This window comes from Etheostoma spectabile, unplaced genomic scaffold (genome assembly GCF_008692095.1).
Source record: "Etheostoma spectabile isolate EspeVRDwgs_2016 unplaced genomic scaffold, UIUC_Espe_1.0 scaffold00569416, whole genome shotgun sequence".
NCBI classification, from domain to species: Eukaryota; Metazoa; Chordata; class Actinopteri; order Perciformes; family Percidae; genus Etheostoma; species Etheostoma spectabile.
This window is the reverse complement of record NW_022605117.1, coordinates 9,835-36,317: the sequence shown is the minus strand read 5'-3', so window position 1 is coordinate 36,317 and position 26,483 is coordinate 9,835. Positions and strand designations below refer to the sequence as shown.

General features: G+C 40.8%; 1 protein-coding gene and 3 non-coding genes across 4 annotated transcripts; 1 reads left to right on the top strand and 3 right to left on the bottom strand.

The window, feature by feature from the left end:
• Window positions 1-5,050: 5,050 nt before the first annotated feature.
• Window positions 5,051-5,132, bottom strand: trnas-uga (transfer RNA serine (anticodon UGA)). The gene has a single exon. It is a non-coding gene; the product is annotated as a tRNA-Ser (tRNA).
• Window positions 5,133-5,762: 630 nt separating this feature from the next.
• On the top strand, window positions 5,763-5,834 carry trnaq-cug (transfer RNA glutamine (anticodon CUG)). The gene has a single exon. It is a non-coding gene; the product is annotated as a tRNA-Gln (tRNA).
• A 9,644-nt stretch (window positions 5,835-15,478) lies between these two features.
• Window positions 15,479-15,550, bottom strand: trnaw-cca (transfer RNA tryptophan (anticodon CCA)). The gene has a single exon. It is a non-coding gene; the product is annotated as a tRNA-Trp (tRNA).
• A 4,659-nt stretch (window positions 15,551-20,209) lies between these two features.
• On the bottom strand, window positions 20,210-21,716 carry LOC116684934 (trace amine-associated receptor 13c-like). Its single transcript, XM_032510306.1, has 2 exons — window positions 21,372-21,716; window positions 20,210-21,030 (listed from the first exon to the last, which is right to left on the bottom strand). The coding sequence occupies exons 1-2, from the start codon at window positions 21,543-21,545 to the stop codon at window positions 20,218-20,220; spliced, it is 987 nt and encodes a 328-aa protein (XP_032366197.1). The 5' UTR covers window positions 21,546-21,716; the 3' UTR covers window positions 20,210-20,217.
• Between the last annotated feature and the right edge of the window lie 4,767 nt (window positions 21,717-26,483).

Sequence of the window (26,483 nt, the reverse complement as noted above, 5' to 3'; positions counted from 1 at the left end):
TGTAATGTTTTGCCAACAGGATGCCGCCCCCACCTGGATGCCAAGCAACAGTACATTTTCTCCCTCATTCAATGTCTGATATGAGTTCTTGTTTCATTAACTTATGCATAAGTTCATTCACAGTGTCTAAATATGATAACAATATCTGAGTACAATTTCTCACAATAATAACAATACCTGAGTATAATTTCCCACATCAGCGAGACCAAACACTTTAGACACACATTCCTCAAGTCAGAAACTCTAGAAATTATCCCTGAAAGTATAGTCTTGGTTAGACTGTGGGGGGGGGAACTGCATCTCATTCACTGCAGAGTGATTGTCACTCAGGGTTCAGAGGGACAGAAGCTAATCGTTACGTGCTCCAGATGACTCTGAGGTGAGAAAATCTATTTAGATCTTTAAGAAGACCGATATGTAGATTGAATTAGATTTTCAGTCACTGTTGTCTCAATACTTCAGTGTCAGCCTACTTATTCCCTACAATAAATGCTCCAGTCCTTTCTTTGCATTAAACACCAGCCAATCCCAAGTGTTACATGTGAATAATCAATGTAGGATTAATCAGGAAGCTCACATAAGAGATAGTTGCAAGGCCTACCAAATGTTTAACTTTACAACTATAAGCTGTTGGAGCCTTGGTTGCCACCTTCCCTCAAAATGTCAATCACAGGTTTTCCAGCCCCTGAGAGCAGAGCGGAAGCGTGCTGGGCCCATAACCCAGAGGTTGATGGATTAAAACCCTTCTCTGCTGTTTGTTATGCTATTAAGTCTATTTCCAGTCTGTTAACAAATCATCTGTTGCTGCAAGTGTCTGATGTGAAATGTCTCCACCTGCTGAAGAGTAAACTTAATGGCATGACAAGTTTCATCTATAAAAATGGAAGCTACGCTGCTCATTCCCGCGATGACACCCATAAAAACTAGAGTCTAATACAATAAATATATTACAGTACAAGTACATAAATACAGTAAAATAGAGACTGTAAAACATGTACATTTAAAGTGCTTGTTGTGCTGTCTGATAGTCTGAGGTATGCAAAAGAGAACATACCGCTTAGTTTGTGTCACAGGAGGTCTTAGTCTACCACTACGTTCTATAACCCTACCAGTCAGATTACCACAGGAGGTAATATCTTTTGCAGCTTATTTAAAGACTCTACCATAATACCTGCTGGAGATGCCAGGTCCTCATACATGGAAAGCATACCCTCTACCACTGAGCTACATTCCCTGAAGATTTTCAGATTTTTAAAAGTTTTTTCTGAGATAGACTTAGACTTATCTTTATTAATCCTTTTGGGATGACTTCCGCAAGGCAAATTGAAATATCACTGAATAAAAGAAGAAGTCTGGGTAAAACATGTAATGTTAATGTTGTGTATGGCTTCAAAACCTGTAAATGCAACTGTGGTGGCTGGAAATCAAACCTTGGCAAAATGGTTGCACAGCTAATGGTATAAATCATGGTCGAAAAGTAACACACCTGTTGCCTTTCTGCTGCTTTCTGCTCTGTTGATAAACTTTTCAACTGGTTAGTAGTAGTTATCAGACACGGGCAAAGTGCAAATCGTAGTGCACTGCCTGTGTCTGTGGATCCTCGTGGAGGCAGCTTGATTGATTGATATGCTTCCTTATTTGTACCATAACAGAGATCTAATATTTTATCAAATTGGGTTGGGCGAGTAACCTTTCTGGCTAATCTTCACAAATAAAGCAAGTACCCACAAAATGAAAACTACTGCGATGGCTGGAAATCAAACCCAGGTGAATTGCTTGGAAGGCATCTATGCTCACCACTATACCACCATCACAGGGCAATGCAATGTTCACTGCAATCTTGATACACATCTGGGCATTGAGACTGATTTTGCATTAATTACCATAAATGCAAGGAGGTCACGGCAACTCACAACACTGTGCTATTCAAATATGCACTAGTCCTATTCAATTGTTGAGTAAAGCAGGACATGGGTAAAGTGCACCGAGTTTTTGACACTTGATAAGTTAATCATCCACTTTATGGTATTTTAATACTCGCTGCATTGTTTCATTTTCTCTTTCAGAATAAGAGCTTCTGCAGCTCTTTGACAGACTGGACAAGGAATACCTGCTGGAGATGCTGGGGATTGAACCCAGGTCCTCATACATGCTAAGCATGCGCTCTACCACTGAAAGTTTCCAAATTTCTTTTACTTTTTCTAAGATCATTGAATAAGAGAAGAACGCTATCGGAAACTCGGTCTTTCAAGTCAGTGACAAATCTAAGCTGCATTTCCTTTTTACCAAAATTCAATTTCAAATTTTGGTGAAATGTTTTGCGTCAAAAGTAGTCTGTTGTTCAATATAATCAGACAGCTCAATCTGGCAGTGGAGCCATAAAAACACCACATGCCAAACAAACTACTTGAACATTGCCCTTCTAGTCACTGACTGATCACATTTCCTTGATGCAAAATTGCTAATGCATTTTGTTTGTTTGTTTTATTTGATCCCCATTAGGACAATGCACTGTTCACTGCAAATCTTGCAAGACATCTGGTCATGAGACTGATTTTTGCACTAATTACCATGAATACAAGGAGATTGCCTTTTAATACTTTTGTCTTTCAGAATAAGAGGTTTTGCAGCTCTTTTACAGACTGTTGAAACAGAACAAATTTAAGAAATAAGATAAAGAAATTTAAGAAATAAGATAACAAAAGCCCTATAACAAACTAATTTTAAATTACATATTTAATTCCTTTGAAATAAATATGTCTTAAGTGATTTTTTAAACCATACTGAGAGTTGTGTTTGATGGTCGTTGGGAGAGAGTTCCATTCACACATCGCTCTGTACCCGACAGAACGCTGAATTGATTTAGTTTTCACTTTAGGTAAAATAAAACTCCCTCCTACTGCACGCCTTGTTGGATGATGATGTGGAGCAGTACTAAAGGATAGTTTTCTGTTTGAAATAAAAGGTGTTTTGTTTGTTATAACGTTATGTAAAAAAAACATTAGTAAATACACAAATCTATTTTTAACTTTAAACCATGAGAGTTGTTCATGCATGTTATCAACATTTGATCTAAACCCACACGAGAGAGCCACACGTGCAGCTTTATTCTTTAGTCACTTGTCATTTTTTCATATTAATTGCTGAAGTGCTGGACCACACTACTGAGCAGTTATCCACATGTGAAAAAACAAAACCTGAAGAACTTTTTTACCCATCTGTGGTGTGAAGACGTTTGCACACCTTTTAATAACTGAAGAGGGTTGCCCATTTAGTTACCAGCTTCTGAACATGTTTGTCCCAACACAATCTATTGTCAATCATCACACCCAAAAGTTTAGCCTCTTCTCTTTGCTCTACAGATGTTTGCTCTATACTGAGTTCAAGTTTCGGTTTGGAACATTAAAAAAAGGAGTTCCAACCACTAAACTAGTAGTTTAGAGTCATTAACAATCAGTTTGTCACTCCTGATCCAGTCCACCACTGACTGTAGCTTTCTATGTAGTTTAGTGTTTAAATCACCAATATCAGCTCCTGATAAATATATAGTAGACTCATCAGTAAACATGGAAATGCTCGCTTTATCTAAAACAGATGGAACAGGAACGCTGTGGCAGAAACACAAGTGAGTACAAGAGCAAGGCAACGGAATACCATACAGCTGTAGTACAAGACCAGTTACCACGTGAAAGTAGGTAACGAACTGGTGCCGAAGAGGTGGTCGGCCCAGGTTTAAGTACAGATGGAATGGTGATGATGATGATGCTCAGCTGTGTAGGAGTGGTGATGATGATTATGCTCAGCTGTGTAGTCAGACGGAGGAGGGGGTGAGTGGAAACTCCTCTCATGGGACCGGATAGGAGCGCCCTCTGGCGGCCGATGAAAACACAGACAGACAAACAGGAAAAACAACAACAAGGAAGACAGCGGACCCATAACACAATGACCATCAGTGATGGCAAAAGTACTCACTGCCCGTACTCAAGTAGAAGTACAGATAATTGTGTTAACAAATACTCTGGTAAATGTAGAAGAACTGATTTAACTTCTTTACTCAAGTAAAAGTAACAAAGTACAGGCTTAGCAATTTACTTAAAAAGAGTAAGAAGACTCGCCCCAATGGTGCTATTAAAAACCTCCTTCACCATTATGGCGGGCACAATATCTAAGGGACAGTTGGTAGGTTTCATATGTTGTACAACCTCACTAAGTAACGTCAGAGAAACGGGCTTAAATTCCTCAAACACAGCTGAGTGTGTAGGAGAAGCAGATAAAAATACCTTAAAATTAGCACTGGTAAGCGAAACTTTTCTCACATGTACTATTTGGATTTTGCATGGATTTATGAGTTAATAGTATTAAATGACAATCTAGGTTTGTGGCAACTGTCCCTTAATACACCCAGTGACACATGAGGATTGTCTTTCCATCTTTGTTCAGCTTGTCTGCAGTGTTGCCTAAGGGCCCTTGTGGTGTCATTTAGCCAGGGGTCCGCCTTAGATTTAACATCTTTAATCCGATAAGGGGCAATAGAGTCTAGGATTTCAGTGCATGTGGAGTGGAACTCAGAGAGAATGTTATCTGGGGAAGAGGGAGAGACCAGACCATTCTTGGCATAATACTGTGAGCTCACAAACGCAGATTCAAACTCTCCAGCTGAAGACGAGGTGATGCAGCGGCGTCTAGAAGCTGAGGAGACAGGCTTAATTGCGGGTGGTGGAACATGTCTATGTCTGTGGACCCTCATAGAGGCAGCTTGATTGATTGTTATGCTCCCTTATTTGTGCGAAATAACCGAGATCTAATGTTTTATCAAACCTTTTTGACAAATAAAGCAAGTAACGTCACTCAAAGAAAGTTACTGGCTGGGAATCAAAGCCATATCAACTGCTTGGAAGGCAGCTGTGCTCACCACTATACCACCATCGCAAATCTTGCAACACATCTGGGCATTGAAACTGAAAATAAATGCTACCTATGAGATATTACTATACTGTCCATGAAGGTACATCTGCCATTTGGTACAATGGCACCGCTGAAGGACGGCTTTCGTTGTCGGCAGGACTCGAACCTGCGCGGGGAGACCCCCATGGATTTCAAGTCCATCGCCTTAACCACTCGGCCACGACAACCTGAAAAGCAATGCAATACCGATTTGCACTAATATTGATAACCTATTCAAGGCAAGGCAAGGCCGCTTAATTTGTAGAGCACCTTTCAACAACACGGCAATTCTAAGTGCTTCACACAAAAAACGCTAAAAAATAAAAATAGATAAAACACAAGAATACAAGTTACAGTGCAGTATATGAAATTAAACATTAAAGAAATGAACAACTAACTTCCTTGGACACACTGAGCTCCTCTCTCCTTTATCTTTCCATTTGTGTGATTCCACGGGCTCTCCCTCAGAAGCTGTTGCCTGGCTCTGAATCACGAAAAAAACACAAGTAAAGTTAAAAAACACTGCATAAACTTTGCTACCGTGTGTTTATTTAAATATGGGTACACTTCACATGTAGGTGTATACTTTACTGCAAATTAAACTGAGATGTCAGGGTTTCAATCTCCACCTTCTGAAAAGTGCTGCTTCTTAGCCGGGTTATGTCCGGCCATGTCATAAATAGTAGTGGCGAGGACTTAAAACCGAGAATGTATTGGGGCGTGATATTTTAATTGTTGTGATTGTTGTGTGCCTTTAACATCGCACATGTGGATATTATGAAAGAAATTGCCTAGCAAACCCTCGCAACTTTTTTAAAGGTTCCATGGTGTAATGGTTAGCACTCTGGACTCTGAATCCAGTGATCTGAGTTCAAATCTCGGTGGAACCTGGTTTTAAGCCTCAGCACGGGTGAAAAATATCAACCTTTCCACATCTAGTATAATGTAAGCTTACAGGTTTAATGTCCTTGGCCATTTAGACTGTAAACAGTATATTAGTGGGGGCATGTTGAGGAGTCACCTGGTCGTTAATGTAACTTGACGGAGCTCCAAATTTGACAGTATTGACTGGAAGTTATAGGCTTTGAGTTACATGGGGGATACACACTTTGCATTCAGTCTCGTAATCGCCATAAAATTAGGTATCACTGAAATTTGAACTTGTGTTGCTGCAGTCAGAGTATACAGTGCTCATCCTGAATGGGCCAGGATAGTGCATCAGAACTGCTTGTTGAATGGTCTTTTAGCTTTGGAACCCCACAGCTTTCAACTGTCAGATATGGGTGGGGGAGTGGGCACTGTGTCCAACCCTTTCTGTGTAAAAAAACACTAAAGAAGTCTCTTGGGTGAGAGACAAAACATCTGCGGAGGACCTTTAACCAAGTCCAGTTGCCCTTGGCCTAGTTGTGATCTTTTGGGGTAATAGCATGGATCAGGAACCAAAACGGACACATCTGAACTCAATGTGGACATTGTACGGCAATATTTGACACGTTTAGACCATGAAGACAGTTATCAGTTTATTTCCCATCTGGCAGGTACATTTGTGGACTCAGTTGTACATTTGCACAATGTTGACCCAATTGTCAGTCTATTTCCCATCTCTTCATTACCGACATACTGGAAGTCGGCCATGTTTAATTGGATGCTCTCCAGTTGTTGTTTGGTAGATTAACATTATATTTTCCTACTTTGGGGACTTTTCATTTCATTTTCTTTATCTGACATTTTCCATTCCCTGTCTTTTCTATTTTCTACACTTTCTGGGAATGTGGAACAGCTCCGTGCTGACTACCTGAAATAAAACAAGGTCACATGCTGATTATTGGGGACTTGATTTTATGGATTTATTCTTCCTGTTGTGTCTCTGTTTAAACTCCTAATTTAAAGGTAAAGTCAGTGTCCACTAAAGGTTGTGTTGCTGCTGCAGACAGACTCAGATTATTATTCTAAGTGTGTGACAACATTGTCGGAGGCCCTTCCACCCGCCAACATCCACGCTGCACAAGTCTGCACAAGTCTTTAAAAAGAAATGTGGCAGTTATTCATGCAGGTTTGCATCATAACAATGCGGGTGCTATCTCTAAATGAACAAGGGCCAACCTACATCCACCTTGTTAGCACCCAAATCTCTGTGCTGATCTCCCTGCTTGGATGGCAAGTCATCTGGTGGATTTTTCCCGTCAAGAGGAAGCGGATCAAGTGGGAGAGTTGTTTTATTGTACACACCAGCAATAAAGCTTTTTTGTCTAGAGCCGTAAAATTGCATTAGGTTATCAACGTTTTCAGCGAAAAAGAATACCACAGCTCAAGTCCCTGATAAGGCAACAGCTTGATTGTGGGATATGTACGAAGTGCTCACTATCGTCATCTGTCATGCAGGTTTACTGGATGTTCACAGTCTGCTAGTGGCCATGATGAGTTGTGACTTTGAGCTTTTTAACCTTTTTGGCCAATTTAGCCAATTTTCAACCAGTTTGTGCAATAACATTTGGTGTTCTCAGGCATTGTGCAAATCGTGGTCTACCCTCCTGCTGTCCAGAAGACCGTGATCATGGCAACAGCTTAATGGTCTTCATTTACTTGCACTTCCATTTGTAGTTCAGCAGATTGTTTTTTCCACAGCAAGTCGCTTTAGAAGCCTGCGTAGCTCAGTCGGTAGAGCATCAGACTTTTAATTTGAGGGTCCAGGGTTCAAGTCCCTGTTCAGGCGTAGAGTTTTACATTCTGCTAGATGAGTTGTCCATTTGACATACCTGAACACTTCAGAGCATATCATGCGTGTTTTAAAAGTCTTTTAAAAGAATTGTGGCTGTTTTTCAAGCAGGTTTGTATCATAACAATGTTGCGGGTAAGTCTAAATGAACAATGGCCAACCTACATCCATCTTGCTAGCACCCAAATCTCTGTACTCATCATGATGGTGGTAGTCAGTTCAGTCAGTGGTGAATGTGTATGCATGGATGAGTGTGAGGTATGGTGTCAGTGATTTATACTGGACAGTGTAAAACTAACAAAGATGAGCGGGAGAGGTGCTGGACTGAGAACACCTCTAGGGCAATCACAGATGCCCAACCAATAATAAAACACTACTGAGTGAATGCGTTCAGAAAATGAAGAACATTGTTCAGAAAGATTAATGAAGCTTCATTTGACCATAACTATTAACCACCTGAACCTGGTAAAAGGTATGAGGTACTCATGCATAGCTAGCCAGTGATGATTGGTGAGTTACCTTCTGTAGATGGTGGTCGGCATGCCAACGAGGCTTGAAAATTTGCAGATGGGGATTCAGAGGATATGTAATAGTTTAAAGTGTAAAGTAACTTAATTTTCTAAAATTTCCGCTTACAGTGCCAAAGAGGGCTCTTCTCTAATATTACCGGGTACGCAATAGCTATTCAACTTTAGAAGGTATTGTTGATCTCAGAAACAACGATAGACAAAACCATCTTATCACAACGCCCATGTTTGTGTTTCTTCAAAGTTTGCAAAAACATTCACATGAACTCGCAAATCACTTGATGAGATTTTGGAGGTCAAAGGTTAAATGTCAAGGTGACTGTGTCCTCATGTCTGTCCATCCAATTCTTGTGAATGCAATAACCCTGAATGCCCAGAGGGATGCACTTCAAAATCAAGAGGTCAGGGTTACTGTTTCATTATGGCTCGAGAACTGTATATATATTTCTTCTGAACTGGTGAAATTGGCGCATGTGAAGCCCCAGTGGCCTAATGGATAAGGCGCTGGCCTTCAAAGCCAGGGATTGTGGGTAGCCATCATGGGTGATTTTCAGCAGAGTTGCGCAGCGGATGCGTGCTGGGCCCATAATCCAGAGGTCGATGGATGGAAACAATTCTCTGCTAATATCTTGTGCTGGGGACACAATGTTAGACACTCTGAAAGGGTGATGCATCAAGAGATTATGAAGGGTCAACCTGATTTCCATGGTGAGATGAATCATGATGTAACTGCTGTTAAAGTTGTTGACAGCGCCATGAAAAGTAATGTTCTCAAGGAAAATCATGTTCTGGCAATCTACTTTTGATGAATCGACTTCCACTACCCTGTCAGGACCCTGTAGTAATGTTAAATTTCCAGTGATGTGATTGGTAAGTGGTTGGGCTGTAAACAGGTTTTAATCATATCCATCGGTTGCATTTAAGTGACTTCAATACCCCGGTTCCACCGCCTGATTGCTGTCTTGTCTTTGTAGTTCAACGACTATTTAAACTGGAGATTTTGTGTTCAAATCCCAGCAGCACCTTGTTGTTGGAGAGATTACCTCTGTTTGCATCCCATCATCATGTCTACCCAATCCCTGTTAAGCCTTGGTAGCAAATGAAAATGGCATGTTACATTTTCACAGGAACGCCAATAAAATACCCACAATATGTTTTATTTGCCTAATAACTAATTAAATTAAATAATTAAACGTGTGCTCCTTTGGCTACACCACAGGTCTGTGTCTATCCATCTGCTCCATTTCACTCATCACTGAGACATACTTAATGCCCCGCCCACAACACCTTCTGATTGGAAGCCAATTTAATAACAAGTGTGGAGATGAAATGCAAACAGAGGTAATCTCTGCAACAACAAGGTGCTGCTGGAATTTGAACCCAGGATCTTCTGTTTACTAGATAGGCACTTTAACCAACTAAGCCACAGCACCTCTACAAGTAGCATAGAGGGTTTTCACTGACGTTACGTTCTGGGCAGTAACCCGGATAAACGGCTATATTGGAGGCACTCGGTGTAAACCACTGAACAGATTATAGTGGAGTATTGTGCACTTTGGATACTTTATGTGAATGTAGCCATGTCTAAACAACAGAAAAACATCCAAGATGCAAAGGCATACAGGGAAGGATGATATTTCGAGAAATTACAGTTTATTGGCGTGCAGATCTTTACGAGTTGGCTCCCTCTTCATGACGACACGATGATTCTTCCTTCAGTTGTATATCCCGATGTAGTCTACTGATATCAAATAATCAATTCATTAATTTTCATTCCAGCAGCATGGAAGACGTTAAAATCATACAGTCAGCTCCCAAAGTGCCTGGTAAAGTTCATGTTTATTTCACCTCTGACCTCAGTCAGCATCACATGCACCTGAAACCCCACCCGATAGTGATGTCGCAGGGTCCTGGTGTACACCTGGGCCATTTTCAGCCTCAACAAAACAATGTTTAAAAGCATTAAAAAAATGGGTCCAATCCATTTCCCTTTACATATTTATTGCCCCTCAACAGGCCACAACTGGGCAAAATTAAATAATGCTTGTTAAGCACAATAACAAAAATAAATAACAAATATATACACTCTTTGTAGTGCAGATAACATAAATATTAATTGATAATGAGGTACTGCTGGGATTTGGACACAGGATATCCTGTTTACAAGACAGGTGCTTTAACCACTAAGCTACAGCGCCTCCTACAGATTTGCCTGTCATGCGAGATTACAATGAGCTAGTGACCAGGGGGGGGGTTCCAACCATTCATCCATCTTTGTCAAGCAGCTCCAGCAGGGGAGCCCAAACTTCCCTTTTCCGAGCAACTGGGGGATCCTGAGGCGTTCCCAGGCCAGGTTGGAGATATAACCCCTCCCAGCTGGACGTGCCTGGACCACCTCCCTAGGGAGGCCCCCAGGAGGCAACTTGACCTGGTCACAAGCTCATTTTTGTATTGCAGCACATCCAGCTGCTAGAGCTTCTCAACAATCTGGAAGAACTCCATGATGGAAGGAACAGTGGACGTCAGAAGGCACTGTTGTGGCCGTAGCTGTTGCTCCACGATTCGTGCTGGGCCCTGAAGTGTCCACCCCAGTCTGGTTCAAATGGTGACTGGTCCACCTGGTGGACTGAGCTTCACTGGCTCTAGTTTAATGTTTGTGTTTCTTGTTGTTTTAACAAGTATAATATTACTAAAATGTAATTAGTAATGAGTTATATTACTGTGTTAAAGCAAAAAGGAATCCATTACTTTATTTGCGTTACTTTTTAACACGTTACTCCCAATACTGCCAGGCAGTATACTGTATGTTTAGCTCATTCAAGGTAAAAGAGAAATTAAGAATTAACATTGCACCTGCAAATGAAGGTGCTGTGGCTTAGTTGGTTAAAGTGCCTGTCTAGTAAAGAGGAAATCCTGGGTTTAAATCCCAGCAGCACCTTGTTGTTGCAGAGATTACCTCTGTTTGCATCCCATCATCATGTCCACCCAATCCCCCTGCTACCCATTAAACAGATCAATTAGCATTCAGTCTCAACCACCAAAAAAATTAGGTATTACTGTACTTTTAACTTGTGTTGCTGCAGTCAGAGTATACAGTGCTCATCCTGAATTGGCCAGTATAGTGCATCAGAACTGCTTGTTGAATGCTCTATTAGCTTTGAAACCCCCCTTTCCCAACAGCTTTAAATTGTAAATTGTGCACTTTTGTGGTAATAGCATGGATCATGAACCAAAACGGACACCCCGCAAGGAAATTGAAATGTCACTGAATAAAAGAAGAAATCTGGGTAAAACATGTAATGTTAATGTTGTACATGGCTTCAAAACCTGTAAATGCAACTGTGATGGCTGGAAATCAAACCTGGGCAAAAAGGTTGCACTGCTATGGTATAAATCATAGTTGAAAAGTAACACACCTGTTGCTGTTCTGCTGGACAACACAACAATCACTGCAAATCTTGTAACACAGACTGAAAAAAAATGCTAAGAAATACATTGGTGGAGACTGGTGGCTTCCAGTACCTATGAGACAACACAATATTGTTCATGAAGGAACATCTGCGGTTTGGTTTACTGTAATGATTCATTGGTTCACTACCACACGTAAAGATTCATTGTCTCAATCTCAGAAATCCTTGAACCCTGAACTTCCATTCATGTGCTAGTGCCAGTTTTCAACCACTTGAGAGTCACTGTATTTTCAGCATCAGTTGTGATTTTTATGTTTTTAAAACACCTGCCTCATGTGAGGGTTGAACTCACGACCTTCAGATTATGAGACTGACACGCTTCCTAACATTGTAGAATGGCAGCTTAACATTCTAGAACTTCAACCTAACATTCTAGAACTGCAAAGTAACATTCTAGAACTGCAACATTTCCGAAGTTGTAAGTGAAATTTTTGGACCGCAACTCAAAGCTTGAAAAGTGCCTGGCTAGCTCAGTCGGTAGAGCATGAGACTCTTAATCTCAGGGTCGTGGGTTTGAGCCCCACGTTGGGTGGTGGTGTTTTAGAGAGTGGGAATCCCTGAGTTCTGCCCAGTATCAGGTGGCTGTATTGGGGTGGATTGGCTGTCAATCGCAAGATAAGCAATTCCATCCCAGTATAAAAATCCCTGTAATTTACCAGACTAAAATGTTCCTGCATTCTACGATCATGGCCTGTGCTGACCTCCTGTTCCTCAGATCAAACTAAAGTCTGGCAACTCTTAAAATTCTACAACCTCAACCTATTGTTCCAGAACTGCAACTTAACATTCCAGAACTGCAAGTTAACATTCTTGAACTTTGACCTAACATTCTAGATCGACAGCTTAACATTCTAGAAATTAAACCTAACATTCTAGAACTACAACATAAAATTGTAGAACTGTAAGTAACATTTTAGGACCATAACTTTTAATATTCTAAAACTACAACCTATTGTTCTACAACTGCAATTTAACATTCTAGAACTGCAGTTTACCATTCTAGAACTACAATGTAACCTTTTAGGACTATGAGCAACCTTTTGGGAACGCAACTTATACAAATTCTAAAACTTCAACCTATTGTTCTTGAATTGCAGCTCAAATTTCTAGAATGGAAGCTTGACTTTCTAGAACTGCATCTTTACATTCTAGAACTTCAACCTAACATTCTAGAACTGCAGTTTAACATTCTAGAATTTAAAGCTAACATTGCAGAATGAAAGCTTAACATTCTAGAACTTTGACCTAACATTCTAGAACTGCAGCTTAACATTCTCGAACTTAACCTAACATTCTAGAACTGCCAAGTAACATTCTAGAACTGTGACAGTTCAGAAGTATTAAGTGAAATTTTCGGACCGCAACACAAAACTTGAAAAGTGCCTGGCTAGCTCAGTCAGTAGAGCATGAGACTCTTAATCTCAGGGTCGTGGGTTAGAGCCCCACGTTAGGCGGTGGTGTTTTAGAGAGTGGGAATCCCTGAGTTCTGCCCAGTATGAGATCGGCTGTCAATCTCAAGATTAGCAGTTCCATTCCAGTGTAAAAATCCCGGTAATTTACCAGACTAAAATGTGCCTGTGTGACGCCCAGCAATGTGTGGTCACATAATGTATTTCATTTTGGATGTTTTGAATAGGAAGAATATGATGTATATTGTTTTATAAGAGCCTCAGTTCTTGCGTTTGGTGTAAATGTATTTTGTAAGTTTGATACCAAAGTTCACCACAAGGGGGCCGCGCCTCCCAGTGAGACGGCATAGTGTGGTTTAAGCCTCTCGTCTTCAGTCTGGCAGAAGCGAGAGAAGGAAACACACTACTTGTTGCCGGTCTCATCATTTTCCTGTTCTTTTCAGGTTAGTTGCTGATAAAAACACACGTTTGTGGCCAAAATAAGGTCAACACTTGATAGGAATGCTTTTCCGTGTTTGATACTGGATAAAGAGTGTAATTATGAGTTGTTTAGAGAAACAGAGTAACGTGGTCGGAATGCTAATGCTAAAGCGAAGTAAGCTAGCTGCACTACTGGAACGTGTCACAGTGGGTATATTGTCCCGTTTTGAGGCTCCTATGTTATTTCAAGTAATGTTAAATGCTGTTCAAGCGAGTGTGTATTTGAAAGACTGTGAAGATGTATTGAGTTAACTGTTATCTGTGTAATATCTCACGCCAGCTGTATCATTTTGTTAATATAATTAACAGCCTTTTGCTAATCTGTTAGCGCCCAGCCTGCGTGTTGGGAATCATAGTGGCAACCAGTAACGTTGTAGTTATTTAGCTTAGTACAGCTATTAAAGCTGTAAGCAGCAGACAAGAGAAAAACTGAGTTTGAGTTATGTGGTGATGACACTAACTTAAAGATGTTCTGTTGAGAAGAATTGTGAAATTGAGAGTACATTGAGAAGAAATGTTGAGAAGACACAAGCAAGAGAAGGAAACACACTACTTGTTGCCGGTCTCATCATTTTCCTGTTCTTTTCAGAACAACATCTTAATCTGTCCACAGGCCTCACGCCCGGGGCCTGTTACACCTGCATTCTATGATCATGGCCTGTGCTGACCTCATGTTCCTCAGATCAAACTAAAGTCTGGTGACAATGCATGTTCAAATTCTAATACTTCAACCTATTGTTCTAGAACTGCATCTTAACATTCTAGAACTGCAGCTCAAAAGAAAATTGATGTGTATTTGCATTAATCTAAAATTAAGGTGATGTGTATATGCATTAATCAAAAAGAAAGTTGATGTGTATATGCATTAATCAAAAAGAAAGTTGATGTGTATATGCATTAATGTAAAAGAAAGTTGATATGTATATGCATTAATGTGAAAGAAAGTTGATGTGTATATGCATTAGTAAGTAGACCTTGTGGCGCAACGGCAGACTGTCAGTAGAAATAACCCTTTCGTTGTAAGAAAACTATATTGTTATGAATCTTTTTTGTAATTTTACATATGTTTAAAAATATCAGAAAACATATCAATATTGCAGTATTCATAATCAATATTGCAATATCACATTTTGTCAATATCGTGCAGCCCTAGTGTGTGTGTGTCTGTGTGTTGGGAGTGGGGCTGCTAAATGAACAGGGACAGAGGTGTTTTTTTGTGATGTGATGTAGGCTATGATTGGTATTTTACAAATCCCACACTATAAATATGGTAGAGAAGTAGATAGAAACAGATAGTGGCAATAAAGTCAGATATTTTAATAAGTGGAAGAAACAATATGATTACATTTTTAGAGTCTACTTGAAGCTTTTTATATTTGTCTCTCTCTCTCACTTACACACACACACACACACACACACACACACACACACACACACACACACACACACACACACACACACACACACACACACACACACAAACAAACACACACTGTACTACCACGTTGTTCTGCATCATCTCCTCCCAGCCCTTGACATTTAGCAGCCCCACTCCCAGCACACACAGACACACACACACACACACACTAGGGCTGCACGATATTGACAAAATGTGATATTGCAATATTGATTATGAATACTGCAATATCAATATGAATTCTGATATTTTTAAACATATGTAAAATTACAAAATAGATTCATAACAAATTAAACAAGTTTTCTGACAACAAAAAGCTATTTCAACAGACAGGTTCAGCACCCTGAGCAGTTAGGGGGGTACAATGCCTTGCTTAAGAGCACCTGGCAGGGCCTAGGAGGTGAAGTGGCATTTCTACAGCCTCCAATTGACACTTTGATCCACATGGGGACTTAAACCATCCAGTTCCCAAACCAAACCCCAACAGACTGATTGACTGCAAACCCCTAAACATTTGACCCCGACGTGATTTGAACACGCAACCTTCTGATCTGGAGTCAGACGCGCTACCGTTGCGCCACGAGGTCTCCTGGTCAATGAATACACATCTACTTTCTTTTAGATTATTGCATATACACATCAACTTTTTTTTGATTAATGCATATTCACATCAACACAGCAATGCAACGGTAGCGCGTCTGCCAGGTGCTCTTAAACAAGGCACTGTACCCTCCCAACCGCTCAGGGCACTTGACCACTCCAATTTGACTGTCAATTGATATAAGTCTTTTGATCTAAGAAAAATTGTTTAATTTGTTATGAATCTATTTTGTAATTTTAGATATGTGTAAAAATATCAGAATTCATATCGATATTGCAGAATAAATTTTAGTTATCGTAACACTTTTAACAGTTTTAACTGAAACACCTGCGCTGAGCTCCAAGTGCGTTTTGTTGGGGCCATCTGTAGATGCTATAAACCAGGTTTCGTACAGATCTGTCGCACGGCCTAGGACGAGTTCAAAAAAGTTGGTTTCACGCTTATATTGCGAAAAGCCCTTTGAGCATAAATGGGCGTGGCCTATTTCCGGAGACTCAGCTTAATTCAGTGAACTTGGATGTAAAGACTTTTAATTTTTAATGTCAAATGTGGGAGTCATAGGTAAAAATACGTTTGACCTCACTGTAGCACCACTTAGTGGTCCAAATGTGTATTATTTGGTAAGTCAGGTCTGCTACCCATTGTACATCATCAGCCTGTTAATTTCCCGTAATTCACGTAAATGTAAGTTATGTAGAAGAATAATGGAAAAGAAAAAGGAAAATCCTTTGAAAAACAATAGGGTTCCACATTGGTGCTGCGTGAACCGCATAGCCTGGCTCCTGAGATCCACAAATCCTCGGCTTAGGGGTCCAAGCCCAAGGATGCGTACCACAGTAGCAGGAAAGCGCTAAACACGAAACCTGTGATGATTTTTTGGTCATGCTGCTTAGAGGCTCTGTACCAATTTTGGTAAAAATAGGCCATTAGGGGGTGCTGTAATCAACGTTTATTGGTTTTGTCAAAAATATACAATTCATTACTGCAGCCAAGGGCAATAAAGTATGACCCCCCCGAACCTCTTGGTTCCCGTTTCTGCTAGCCTCAGACTCTTTGTATGCTGTTGCTATGGCTGCGCTGCTAGTGCTAGTTAGCCACGGAGTAGCTTACCATGGCAGCAACGTAGTAGATTATGGAATTCCAAAATGGCGGCGCTCACGTAACAACAACACTTTCAACTTACCATTTTATACATCTTAACAAATTCACCCATAATAATAATAGGACCAATGAGAAGATATAAATACATCTGTTATATCACCATTACTCAAATTCCAGTTCAGTTCATTTTTAAAGAAGGTGTTGTATCCAGCCTAGAAGCTGATTTGATTCTTTGATTCTTGATGGCACATTGGTAATTACAGATCATGATTTTCATTGAAAGATTTTTTGCAGATAATTTTTAAAACCTGCATATATAAAATTAGTAAACTAGCTTGTTTAGCAGAACATTTGTATTCTTCAGTTCATTGTTTATTGATAAATATACAGTGCCTTGCGAAAGTATTCGGCCCCCTTGAACTTTTCAACCTTTTGACATATTTCAGGCTTCAAACATGAAGATATCACAATCACTTGTCGGTGATTCTTCACAAAAAATAAAATTTTTATATCTTTATGTTTGAAGCCTGAAAAAAAGGTTGAAAAGTTCAAGGGGGCCGAATACTTTCGCAAGGCACTGTATATCTCAGCCAATCACACAGCACAACAAGCACTTTAAATGTTTTACAGTTTCTGTTTTACTTTATTTATGTACCTGTAGTGTAGTATATTTATTGTATTATCCACCAGTTTTATGGGTGTTACAGCAGGTATGAGCACTGTAGTTTCCATTTTTATGGATTAAGTAAATTTGACATGCCCATTAAGTTTACTCTTCAGCAGGTGGAGACATTTCACTTCAGACACTTGCAGCAACAGAAACTTTGTTAAAGTGTCAACAGACTGGAAATAGACTTACTGATGATACAAAGCATAGGAACTAGCAGAGGATGGTTTTAATCCATCAACCTCTGGGTTATGGGCCCAGCACGCTTCCTCTGCGCCAATCTGCTCTGATGATTATTATTACCCCACCAGAGTACTACGCTCCCAGAATGCAGGGTTACTTGTGGATCCTAGAGTCTCCAAAAAGTAGAACGGGAGCCAGAGGGTTCAGCTATCAGGCTCCTCTGCTGTGGAACAAGGTTCCAGTTTGGGTTCTGGAGGCAGACACCATCTCCACATGTAAGAGTAGGCTTAAGACATTCCTCTTTGATAAAGCTTATAGTTAGGGCTGGCTCGGGTGAGTCCTGAACCATCCCTTAGTTGTGCTGCTATAGGCCAAAGCAGTGCAATTACATTGTAGGTCTGTGTGTCCTTAAAATGGTGCTTACTGCTGTAAAAAAAAATGTTTTTGTCAATACAGCTCTCTTTCTTGTTTTGGCCTACATTTTGAAATGCATGCAGGTATACATGCATACAGTGGTATGCATGCCTTTAGTGGTGAAGTTGACTAAAAAGTTGACTAAAAAGAGGAATTAAAAAAATCATCTTTTGGAAATTTATCTCAAAGCCTTCATTTAATAAAAAGAAATAATCCAACCTTTAAGGACATTGCCTACGCTGTCTATTGATGGTGGTATAGTGGTGAGCATAGCTACCTTCCAAGCAGTTGACCTGGGTTCAGAGGTGGGTAGAGTAGCCAAAAATTGTACTCAAGTATAAGTACTGTTCCTTCAGAATAATATGACTCAAGTAAAAGTGAAAGTAGTCATCCAAATAATTACTTGAGTAAGAGTAAAAAAGTGCTTGATGAAAAAGCTACTCAAGTAGTGAGTAACGTCTGATTTATTTCTTAACACAAGCATTAATCAGACAGACAAAGATAAAAAAAAAATCATCTTTAGGCAAATTATAGTTCATCCAATCAATAAAATTAATTTATTAATTACAAAATAGCTTACTTAAGAGACTTGTCACATCAAATTTGGATGGATACTGCATGTGCAAAACATTCTGTATGTAGCCTAAAAGACAAACATCCACCTCTCCACAGCCGAAACTACCACTACGTTTCCTTTGGTTAGATGTTGAGTTGTTGAACGCTAACATGTCCGTTTGTTTTGGTCGACACAGAAGACGCCGCATAACGTTTGATTCTGATGTCTTTGCTTTGCTACGACTGTAAAGCTAACCTGTCCCGCTGCTGAAACGAGTACGGTCACGTGACTACACAACGACGTGTGATTGGTTAAGCACAGTCACGTGGTAGAGCCTTCAGCGGAAGACTCTCTCTCTCTGTCAAAATAAAACATTAAAATGAGACGTACGCGGGGGGGTAAAAACAATGAAGCGTAGTAACGAGTAACAAGCTCATTGGAGCCTAATGTAGCGGAGTAAGAGTCCAGTTTATTTTTCACTAATCTACTCAAGTAAAAGTAAAAGTATAGTGATTTAAAACTACTCCTAGAAGTACAATTTTTTCAAAAACTTACTCAAGTAAATGTAACGGAGTAAATGTAACTCGTTACTACCCACCTCTGCAGGTAACTAAGTGGTCTTGAAAAAGATTCCATTCTGTCTTTCATTTGGACTCGGTCCTGACTAGTCCTGGTCTTGAACTTGACAAAGGTTTACTTGACTACACCACTATTCATCTTCTCATCTCAACTGCTTTGCTTCATTTCTATCCTGCAAAATAAAATAAAAAAGTCAACAGCTCCATCTTCTGGCGAGTCAGCAGAGAGGAATAACGGGGGCAGTTTAAGTTTGCAGATAATGTAGCTGAACAAAGAAAACACTAAAAGGAGACAATATTACATTGTGAATAGGTCTGTTTACCATCATATGCCACTTTACAACAAATCTCTAGGCTATGTAACGTTAAATAAATGACAATTCTGATTATTTTCTAATAAAACAGATTAAAAATTGCAATCCATTACTCTTTACATGATTTGTTAAACTTTAGCTTTCTCTGTCCTATGATTTCATGTTTCTCTGGAAATGTGACTTCAATGATCTGATGAACTGTAGATAATCCTGTCTTTTTAAATAATCTATTATTTTGTTTCTCCCAACAGGACTTCATAGTGCTTCACATAATTATGTCATAAAGACATTATATGTTAATTTGGGACCACATATGAATGCCACTAAATTGAAATGATTACAACAACTTTGTAAAGGGCCCAAGATCTTTTTGTACTGACAGTTTTATGTCAAACACAACTACAGTTCACAGGTGATGTTTTTCTATACTTGGTGGGGAAGTGGGGCTGTGTTTATCAGTGAAACAGAGGCAGGGCAGGCCTAGGATTTCTGTTTGTTACCAAATCGACATAAATCACAGAGATGATGCTGTGAGGAAACATAGAGACATAAATACAAGGCTTTCATAGTGCTTTTGTTGTGTTGGGTTGTCACTAGTGATTACCAAGAAACAGTATTTGGTGCTTTTGACTCATTCTTTAAATGCAGCAGCATCAGAGAGACACAATACACAACAAGAGAAAGTTGAAGAACAGGCCTTTCAACTGTTGATCGTACAAAATTTAGACTTAAAGACAGGAAAGTATATCTTCAATTTCTCTATTTCATAAGTCACGCACTGAACATATTCATTCCTTTAATCCTTAGACCGAGTCTGATCCCAATCCCTCCACAGCCTCTCTACAGCATGTTGGTCTCACGGGAGCCAGGCTGCAGTATCTGAAGAGTAACTATGAGTTTAACTGCTTTTCTAAACCAGGGGTAAAGGAAGGCATAGATCACAGGATTTAGACAAGAGTTACAAAAGAACACAAAGAGAACATATGATGCAAATGAAGCATTGACCAAGCTTTCACCTACAAGAGAGACACAGTAATATGGGCAGAAACACATTAGGAACACAACTACCAGAACACCAAGAGTCCTGGCTGCTTTCAGCTCTGATTTCTTTGCCTTTGGAGTCACTGACAGCTGGAGTGTGACAGCTGTAATGTGAGAGCGCATGGAACGGGCCTGAGACACAGCTACGGCAAATATTCTCAAATAAAGAGCTACGATGAGAGTAACTGGAACAATAAAGGACAAAACAAGATCCATTATTCCTGTGAAATAGTCAATGACCAACAAGCATTCTCCGTAGCAGGAATTATACCTCCCTGGTTGAGTCAGGTCATCCTTCACAAAGGGAGAGCTGTAGGAAGAAGAATAGAGCCAACACAGAAAAACACTGAGTTTAACTCTGTTCACAGTGATTCTGGTGTTGTAATGCCGAGGGTCACAAATAGCCACATAACGGTCAACTGATATGAGCACCATGTCACCTATTGAGGATATAACAATGATGATTGAAAGATAATTATTAAGAAAACACACAAAGTCACCAAGAAACCAGCAGGATGTTTTTTTGAGAACTTCTACAGGCATCAGCATGAGGCCCACTAGAAGGTCTGAGACAGCCAGAGAGAGGAGAAGGATGTTGGTGGGAGTGTGGAGCTGCCTGCAGGGAAAGAGAAAAGTATCATTAAACCAACAACACTGACAGAACAACCCTAACCAGTATTCAAAATTAAAAATATAAAATCAATATTAGTTTCAATATTTTCCAATACACCACATCAGTTAGAGTAGATTGTTAAAATGACTTGGTTGAGGTCACAGTGGACAGAAAGCAATGATTAATATCAGTAAGAGAGAGGACATGAACAACGGTTTCTGGCATCAGAGTCAGACATTTGGAGCAACATTATTCAGAACTAATTCAAGACAATTCTTCTAAATATACAGCAGCTGTTCACATTTTAAAATCCTGTAGAGAGAAGCAAAGAAGTTAATACCTGCCTGAAGTGGGAGATTGAGATGATGAGCAGGTTGAGAGTCACAGTGGTCAGAGAGAGGGAGTACCACACAATGTAAATGAGCATTGTTTGGGGCCAAGGAGACGAGGGCTTCCTGCAGGAGGTGTTTGGGAACTGGGGAAAGCAGAGCTTGGCTCCGTCCTCAACCTCCATCTGCAGAGGTCTGCAGATAGCTGCAGCTCTGGCAGCTTTCTGAACAAACCTGAGTCATGTAACTGATTTATCTCTCTCTCATTCTCTTCATCCCCTCCTCTTTCTCAGTCCCTGTTTGACTCTGATGCCCCTCCTCCCTGACTCTGCACATCCCACCATCATCTTCATCACTCTCTCTGTAACCCTGCCTTTCTCACTGCCTCTCTATCCATTCTCTCTTCTGTCATGTTCTACCCTTGTTTCCTTTCCTTTGTCCTATAATTGATAACTTAACCACAGATGCATTCTGGGATAGAAGAAAAAAGCACTCTGAGATGGTAGCTCTGCTACATAGTCTCGGGAAGGACCTTGGTTTGATGAAACATTTGCATCTGGCAAATGAAAACGCCACACACAATAAACAATCAAGTTAAATCCCACAATACAGTGACGTGAGCTATTTAAATAAGCTGGACACACAGTTAAACATCATTTGGTCTTACCAGAGTACTGCCATGTTTACTTTTTCCATAGCAATCCCACTGATAGGTCCAGAAAACTCTGCTGGATGACTTGAATCAGCCCGTTAAAGACCAACAATGTTTCCTCTTTAGCATTTAGCTGACTAAAGCAGCAGTGAAACCATTCCCAATAGTGGCTAAGCTGTGTTGTTCTCCCCAGCTGACCAAACATGGTGACTTCTGTCTTCAAAATACCAAGATAGTGTTGGCCTAAAGGCAAACTGCTAGCTTCAAAACAGCAGTCAAACCAAAGGGATGAATTCACTGATGCTCCGTCCACTATATCAGCCAATCAGCGTCTGGTGCAGAGCTACTGGCAGCTAAGGGCATGGTTTAGGTGTGTGTGCTGGGCCAGGTATCTTGCTTTCTCCAGGTGCTCAATCATGTCATCAATATGTAGCGTTGGATAGCAGTCAAACTTTGACACAGAGTTCAGGTATCGGAAATCAATACAAAACCGTCTTGTGGCATCCTGTTTCGGAACCAACACCACTGGATCAATTTTGGAGAACTCGATGACCCCCAGCATCAGGTCCACTTCTTTTTTCAAGGACACCAGGAGGCGCTCTGTGATCCTCATTTGTTTAACTGAAGCCTCCTCCTTTAACACAATATCATGCTCCGCCATATTTATGCGACTTGGGTACTCTTGAAATATTTGACGATTGCATAAAGCTTTCACCTGGTTTTATCCATCAGCTGGCAGATGGTCCAGGTCAGGTTCCGCTGGGGCTGCTGAGGGCAGATACTGGTCATCTTCCACCTCCTCCTCCTCTACAGCTCTGATCAGTAATACCTCTGCCTTCCTCATCCTTTAACTCCTTTAGGAGGTTCACATGCAGCACCCTGCTGGAACGTGGTCGGCTTGCAGTAGAAACTTGGTAGGTGGTGGGTCCAAGTTGCTTCTCCACCTCCCTCCATGGTCCCTGCCATTTTGCCAGCATTTTGCTGTCACTGGTAGGCAGCATGACTAGGACCTTTTGACCTGAAAAAAGGTCCTCTGCCATGCCAACTTATCATCCCATTCTTTCTGGTACCGCTGGGCCTCCGCCATGTGCTGCTGGGCAAGTTCTGCCATCTTCTGTAGTCTCTTTTCTGAACAACATAGGAGATGATGTTAACACCCCCCTCCTTCTGCTGGTCCCCTTCCCAGGCCTCCCTAAGCAAGGTCAGTGGCCCCCTTACCTCATGACCATGCAACAGAGGCCTGGGGTACTTCCCGGTGGACAAACAAATTAAATAGCCAAACCACAATAACTCCAACTTATGTTAAACCAATGCTACCTAATATGAACTAAGAACAAATCAAATAATCATAACTAACTACAAGTGAACCTAGCAGAGAAAAGACCACAACTCAAAAATTCGAAAAACCATGGGAAAACATGTTACAGTCCAATTATCCATTCCCCATTTAAAGATAAAGAACCTGAAATTAAATCTGTTGAACGAAAGTGTGTGTCCAGTTATTTATTTGTATAAGTGTAATGTGCTCAAAACAAAAGAGTTACCACCATGAGTTGTTGTTGCCATGTGTGGCTGTTAGTGAGGCCATTACACGGTCCGTCCACCGGCGTGTGTCCTTTCATTTCACAATGTTGCGTCCCCCAGAGACCAAGCATGGTGTCCCGTCATGTGGCGATCCTTCCGAAGATGTGAGGCATTTCTTGTCGTTGTGTCCCCTAGAGACCGTGGATCGTGCCCCGGCAGTAGTTGTTCATTACGTGGTGACCACCATGAAATACAGTAACTTTCTGACTTCTCTGCTGCTTGTATTATGTTGCCATGCAGTAATTAAAAAGCAAACTTATCAAAATGTCCCCAGTGAAAGGGAAAATCCCAGCACCCTGGAGATCCAAGATCACAGCTTTGAGTGACCAAGTTGAATTAGATTTAACTCTGGTGGAAGCGAATGTCAAATTGCACCTGGAATCGAGTAAACTTCCCGTCGTGTGAGGTCAGTTCCATTTGTATTCATGTGGGTAATCTGATGCAAAGCTTACTCATGACACAATCATTACTAACTTAAATATAGTGACAGCCCACTGCCAACCAGCCAAGTGAAAGTTGCCGGTATTATTCACCAGGCGCGTCTGCGCAGCGTTCGTGAGGCGCCGCGAGCCACACAAGCAATCACAGCCATTCATGTCAATGTTTGATGTTCTACCAGCTGCATCACAGGGCGTCCCCGTGAATCGGCTCTCCGCTCCAGTGAAGATACGCCCCAGGTCTTTTTTCATGCGAGCCACAGGCCGGTTGCACAGAGAGAAACAGCAAGAGTATCCAGTCAGTTTACCTAAACATCCCCAATATCCTTTAAGTCTCGTCCACAACGCCATGGACAATGAGAGCTTCATCGTGGAGAGAGGTTCATCTCAGCCTTTATTCACCAGGACCGCAAGGAGAGAGAAGGAAGACATGCCGGACACTTGCTGCAGGTTGAGTTAAACCCCGGACTTCTGTATTGAGGAATAAACCTCTTTTCATGGTTATTCATTTTCAAACACAGAATCCCCAGTTTCTCGGGAAAAGTCCTGTGTTTGATCCAGTTGTTAGTTTGACCCATCCAACACCACAACCTGCCATCTTTTTCAGAATTGGGCGCTCTTATTCTTCCAGAACTTACTTCCTGAACCTTCGGCAGCTCTACAACCCTAACTCTCTTTACCTGCTAAATCCTCTACTATATTCACCAGCTAGTCTCTAACTTCATCTATTTGCTGCTGAGTTTTTAGAGAGTACTAAAAAAGGGCGCTGATGATACTGTGAGAGTGAACAAAACATGAAGGTTTTGGGCCTTAAAACCCCAAAAAACAGTTAATCAAAAACCCTCTCTAGATATTAGAGGAGCTGCAGAGTGGGGAGATAATTCTCTGTGGATTTGGGACTGACAGCGACCCCTCTCACATTACACACAAGATCTAGACAATTTCGACAAAATACATGATTGTACTCATGTTAGACACAATATCAACTATAAAAACAGTCCTGTTCAGTAATGATTGCATCACTTGTTGATGGGTTCATGCTGACTCTTGTTTGTCTTCACACCTCTAATTGCAGACACCTCATTGGTCGAGATGTCATCATCTGACTAACCCATACAGGTGTGAAAGAACTTCCTGTCCAGAGGGGATCAGCACACCCCCTTTAGGAGCCACTAATGGGCTGTAAATCATTGTTAACAGAGAGGCAGATTAGATCTCCCAGGACCTGACTGTTTGTGTCTGACGATGCCCACAATACACAACAAAGTAAATGATCATTTAGCCCATCAGTCCATGATCTATTAGGAGATGAGTTTGGATCAGTTTTAGCTCTGCTAACTTTGTCTCTTTAAACTTGCTGAAGACTACATTGTTTAATGTAGTTTTTCTTTTTAGTACCATATGGTTGTCAGCAGGGCCTGAAGTTAACTTTTTTGGCCACCAGCCACACAGGCTTTTTACCAGCCGATGTTTTGCCTCAAAAGGATGCACAAGCATTGTTCTGGAACTTGTTAAGAATACACATTTAAGTGTTGTCAAGTTATTATAATTAACTGCTGCCGTAAATCAGCCACGCCAGTGTTGCTAACTGTCCCGTTTGGTGTGGAAAACGTCTTCTTTTACTTTTCTTTGACTGATCCTCATCTTTCTGTTGGTGGATTGTTTGAGCCGGCCTCTTCACCCCAATGATGTACCCCCACCTTTTTTAGCTCAATTAGAGGAAATGACAGACTTGGTTAAAATGTGAAAAGAACGACAGTAAGTGACAAAAACTTTGTAGATTGACAGTTTTACCTGCAAATTGCAAAATTCACCTTCATTCTGCGCATGGGTGGGTGTTGATTTCAGGCCCTGGTTGTAGGTTTGAACCATTGTGGTGGTTCAAATTTACTTTATGTTTGGTGTTTCTCAAATTAGGATCCACTTTGACCCATAGGTGGTCACAGAACTTCTTATGTTGCTCTGTGGTTTGGCCACCTATTCCTACAAAAACAGTAAAGGAACACGCCGACTTATTAGGACTTTAACTCTGGGGGTAATGGTGAATAATCTAGACAAGTCCATACATACCCTTCTCATTTCTGTGCTACTGTAACTCTGTCTGGTGCCCCCAGCATTAGCTTAGCCTAGCAAAGATCCTGCAGGTAACCGGCTCCAACTAGCCCACTGCTCCCAATAAATGACAAAATAACGCCTTTCTGAGAATACAGTTCCCAGTTAGTATGCGGTTAGAAGATGGCTGTGTGTCATGTGACCTTGTTATTTGTACATGTAAATAGGAACATGTTGGCGTTATTTTGTCACTTATTGGGAGCAGTGGGCTTGTTAGAACCGGTTACCTGCAGCACCTGTGCTAGGATAAGCTAATGCTGGAGGCATCAGACAGAGTTACAGCAGCGGGGAGATATGAAGGGTATAGATGGACTTGTTTAACTCTGGGGGTAATGCTG

Excerpts from the sequence above, each read along its gene's own strand:
- LOC116684934 (XM_032510306.1), bottom strand. The coding sequence starts at position 21,545 with ATGGAGGTTGAGGACGGAGCCAAGCTCTGCTTTCCCCAGTTCCCAAAC. Across the intron at positions 21,031-21,371 it reads CAATCTCCCACTTCAGGCAG|CTCCACACTCCCACCAACAT; the intron begins GTATTAACTTCT and ends CCCTGCAGGCAG.